This window comes from Delphinus delphis, chromosome 5, assembly GCF_949987515.2.
Source record: "Delphinus delphis chromosome 5, mDelDel1.2, whole genome shotgun sequence".
In the NCBI taxonomy this organism is placed as follows: domain Eukaryota; kingdom Metazoa; phylum Chordata; class Mammalia; order Artiodactyla; family Delphinidae; genus Delphinus; species Delphinus delphis.
In genome coordinates this window covers 87,630,724-87,634,384 of record NC_082687.1, presented here as the reverse complement: position 1 = coordinate 87,634,384, position 3,661 = coordinate 87,630,724, and the positions used below count along the sequence as shown (strand labels likewise).

The following is a 3,661-nucleotide window of genomic DNA, read 5'->3' as shown; positions in this document are numbered from 1 at the left end:
AGGATCAGAGAGGTTAAGAGAGTGTCCAAGTTCATGCAGCCAGCAAGGGGCACATTTGGGCTCAGCTCTGGCTGACTCGAAAGTCCACATGGGTGGAAATGGCACCTGCTGTGACAGGTCATTGAAATTATGAAACTCTCATTGAAATGGAAGCATTATAGTTCTTCAGAACCATTATGATCTCAAAAGGAAAGGAGAATGATACAGATACACTGGCTGAGGTGTTTTCAGGTGCATCGAAGTGTGGCTTACCTTAACATGTTTTTGAAGTACCATGGCGTGGATTAAAAGAAAATTTGGTGAGTGGTTTCCACCTAAATGATTTACTAGGGAAGCTATGTGAAATTAGTTAAAAGAGCAAGGGGATCAAACAGTACTACTTATTCTTCATGCAAAAGTTGCACAGAAGTCATATGGAAATGAAAAAAGGTTTTTTTGCCCTCCTCCTTGTGTGTATCTTATGGGCAGTGGATGGAAGGAAAAGAAGAACAAATGGAATGCGATGGTTGTTCTGAACAAGAGTCTCAACCCTGTGCATTTATTAGAATAGGAAATAGTGACCAAGAAATGCAGCAGCTAAACTGGGAAGGAAAGAACTATTGCACGGCCAAAACATTGTATATATCCGACTCAGACAAGAGAAAGCACTTCATGCTGTCTGTGAAGATGTTCTATGGCAGTAGTGATGACATTGGTGTGTTCCTCAGCAAACAGATAAAAGTCACCTCCAAACCTTCCAAAAAGAAGCAGTCATTAAAAAATGCTGACTTATGCATTGCCTCAGGAACAAAGGTGGCTCTGTTTAATCGACTTCGATCCCAGACAGTTAGTACCAGATGCTTGCATGTAGAAGGAGGTAATTTCCATGCCAGTTCTCAGCAGTGGGCAGCATTTTACATTCATCTCTTAGATGATGATGAATCAGAAGGAGAAGAATTCACAGTCCACGATGGATACATCCATTATGGACAAACAGTCACACTTGTGTGTTCAGTTACTGGCGTGGCACTCCCAAGGTTGATAATTAGGAAAGTTGATAAGCAAACCGCATTACTGGACGCAGGTGATCCTGTGTCACAGCTCCATAAATGTGCATTTTACCTTAAGGATACAGAAAGAAGGTACTGTGCCTTTCTCAAGAAAGAATAATTCGGTTTCAGGCCACTCCATGCCCAAAAGAACCAAATAAAGAGATGATAAATGATGGTGCCTCCTGGACAATCATTAGTGCGGGTAAGGCAGAGTATACATTTTACGAGGGGATGGGCCCTGTCCTTGCCCCAGTCACACCGGTGCTTGTTGTAGAAAGTCTTCAGTTGAATGGCAGTGAGGATGTAGCAATCTTGAACTTCAGGACAGCATTTCACTCCAAATGTACGAGTGTGGTTTGGGGATGTAGAAGCTGAAACTATGTACAGATGTGGAGAGAGTATGCTCTGTATGCCCCAGACATTTCTGCATTCCGAGAAGGTTGGAGATGGGTCCGGCAGCCAGTCCAGGTTCCAGTAACTTTGGTCCGTAATGATGGAATCATTTATTCCACCAGCCTTACCTTTACCTACACCCCAGAACCGGGGCCACGGCCACATTGCAGTGTGGCGGGAGCAATCCTTCGAGCCAACTCCAGCCAAGTGCCCCCTAATGAGGCAAACACAAACAGCTAGGGGAGTTACACAAATGTCAGCACAAATTCAACCAGTGTCACGTCATCTACAGCAACAGTTGTGTCCTAACTACCGTCTTTTTGCTAGGACTTACACTGACTTGAGTGCAGCAAAATGTTGACAAAAAAAGAAAGAAAAAAATGAACAATCTTTTGTGGTTTCTTGGGAAAACTTTTCATACTCGGTGATACTATTCAAAAACCCCATTACCTGCAAGTGCTGATTTGAAGTGCAGAAGCCACAGTAAAACAAACAAAAAACCCATCAAAATGTACAAACTTTTGGAAAAAAAAAAAAAAGTCCACATGCCCGTGATCATGGCCTTGCCTCCTGAGCTGGTGGTTTACATAATGGAGGGAAAAAGAAGAAGTAGAGCTTGTTCTCTTGTTTATTCTCTTATTATTGGCTTATCTCTCTTCGCCTTTGGAATTTTTCCTATTCAGGCAAGAGCTAGATGCTCTGGAGACACAGAGGACACCCAAAGTTTACCGAACCTCATCAGACTCATCGGAAGAGCTTCCTTCAGGGAAAATGAACTTCCTTCAGGGAAATGTTGCATCTTCTCTGTTTATATCCTGCTCCAGCCTTCCCTTAAAAGGTTGAGTTTCACAACTCTTGAGCTACTTGTAGGCTTGGAGTGAGACCGGTCTAGAATCCCTTCCTGTCCTCTCCTTGTTCTTCTCAACAGACTGGGGTCAACTCCCACTCATTTCCCTGCCGAGTGGCTCCTGGGTGGGCCTTGTTGAGAAAGAGCCACCCTGGCTTTGGAGCAGCAGTTTCTGTCACCAGGGCCAGCGTGCTGCCCCGTGGAGGCTGCAGGGCTGGGTGTCCTGGTGTGGCTTCTCAGACAGATACTTCTTCTCCACTCCAGGCCAGCCCACCCCGGGAAAAGCTTTCCTGAGTTGAGTCGGAAGGCACATAAGGTTGTCGCCTATGAAAATCATGCCAACCCAACACATGTACACCCGGCTACCTGCCTCTGTGTGTCGGAGAGGGTTCATCTTTTAGCAGAAGTTGTAAAGGGCAGGTTCTTTTTAACTGAGTGTAAGATGAGGAAGTGCTTTGTAGCTTGGAACTTGAGGTTGTGCACAGGGAAATCAGTAGTAAGGATTGCTCACCAATCAGGATGAGGATGTTAGACTGAGGACTTTTTCTTTCAGGGTGCAGTCCTTGTTGGAAAATTTATGTCAACTCCACTCAGCATACTCTTCCTGGACCAGACAACGAACCAAACCAGGAACCCTGTTTGGTGTAACTCACAGCAGCCACCAACTCCCCTGAGCTTCTCGTTGCCTGTCTATGAAGCTGGCTACTGGGTGGGAGGTATTTCCCACTACCGTGGTGGTGGTGAGGGGGTAACCAATGGAAGAACTTGGGATAAACGATAAAGGATTTTATCCTGACAAGGATAAAATGTGGTTATTGTTGGCTAAAGCAAACTAATTTCTTTGGTCCAAACTGATGGACGCTTTCAAGATGATCACTTCCTTTAGGTTTTTATACTTAGGAGTGACACTTAGAAGTCTGGACTGATTAGCATATCTTTGGCATCCCTTGTTGCTTACCTGAAAAAACACCCCAGGAGCAAAGATATAAGGCCAAGTCTACTTTGCACACAAAGAAACAAAGCAAAAAAATCAAAACCAACAGGAACCTGTTCCTCAGCCAGATGCACACTGAATATTACTGTCATTTTTTATGGTAAAAAATAGAGCCAAACTGTTTCCTCCCATCACACCGACACAAAGAAGCTTAAAGAAGCTCAGGTAGATATTCTAAAATGATTCTAAAATGATAGGCTAAAGCCTAGGATTCCAAAATAGTCTCTGAACTGGAGCTAAACCAAAGTGATATTTCATTCTGAATTGACTGATACTAGGAAGTTGGCCATTCTATTTACAAAAGTAGGTTTCACTTGTTTGTTTTCAATTGGAGGAAAAGTTTCCACACAGGGAAATGTACAAATCTGAAGTGCACAATTTTGTGGGTTTCGACAA

General features: G+C 43.8%; 1 protein-coding gene across 1 annotated transcript; it reads left to right on the top strand.

Moving 5' to 3' along the window:
- Positions 1 to 274: 274 nt before the first annotated feature.
- Positions 275 to 1,770, top strand: RBPJ (recombination signal binding protein for immunoglobulin kappa J region). The gene is given in 5 exon segments (XM_069540660.1): positions 275 to 476; positions 479 to 1,123; positions 1,126 to 1,348; positions 1,350 to 1,441; positions 1,444 to 1,770. Coding segments are annotated over 5 exon segments (1,452 nt in total). The 3' UTR covers positions 1,734 to 1,770.
- Positions 1,771 to 3,661: the final 1,891 nt, after the last annotated feature.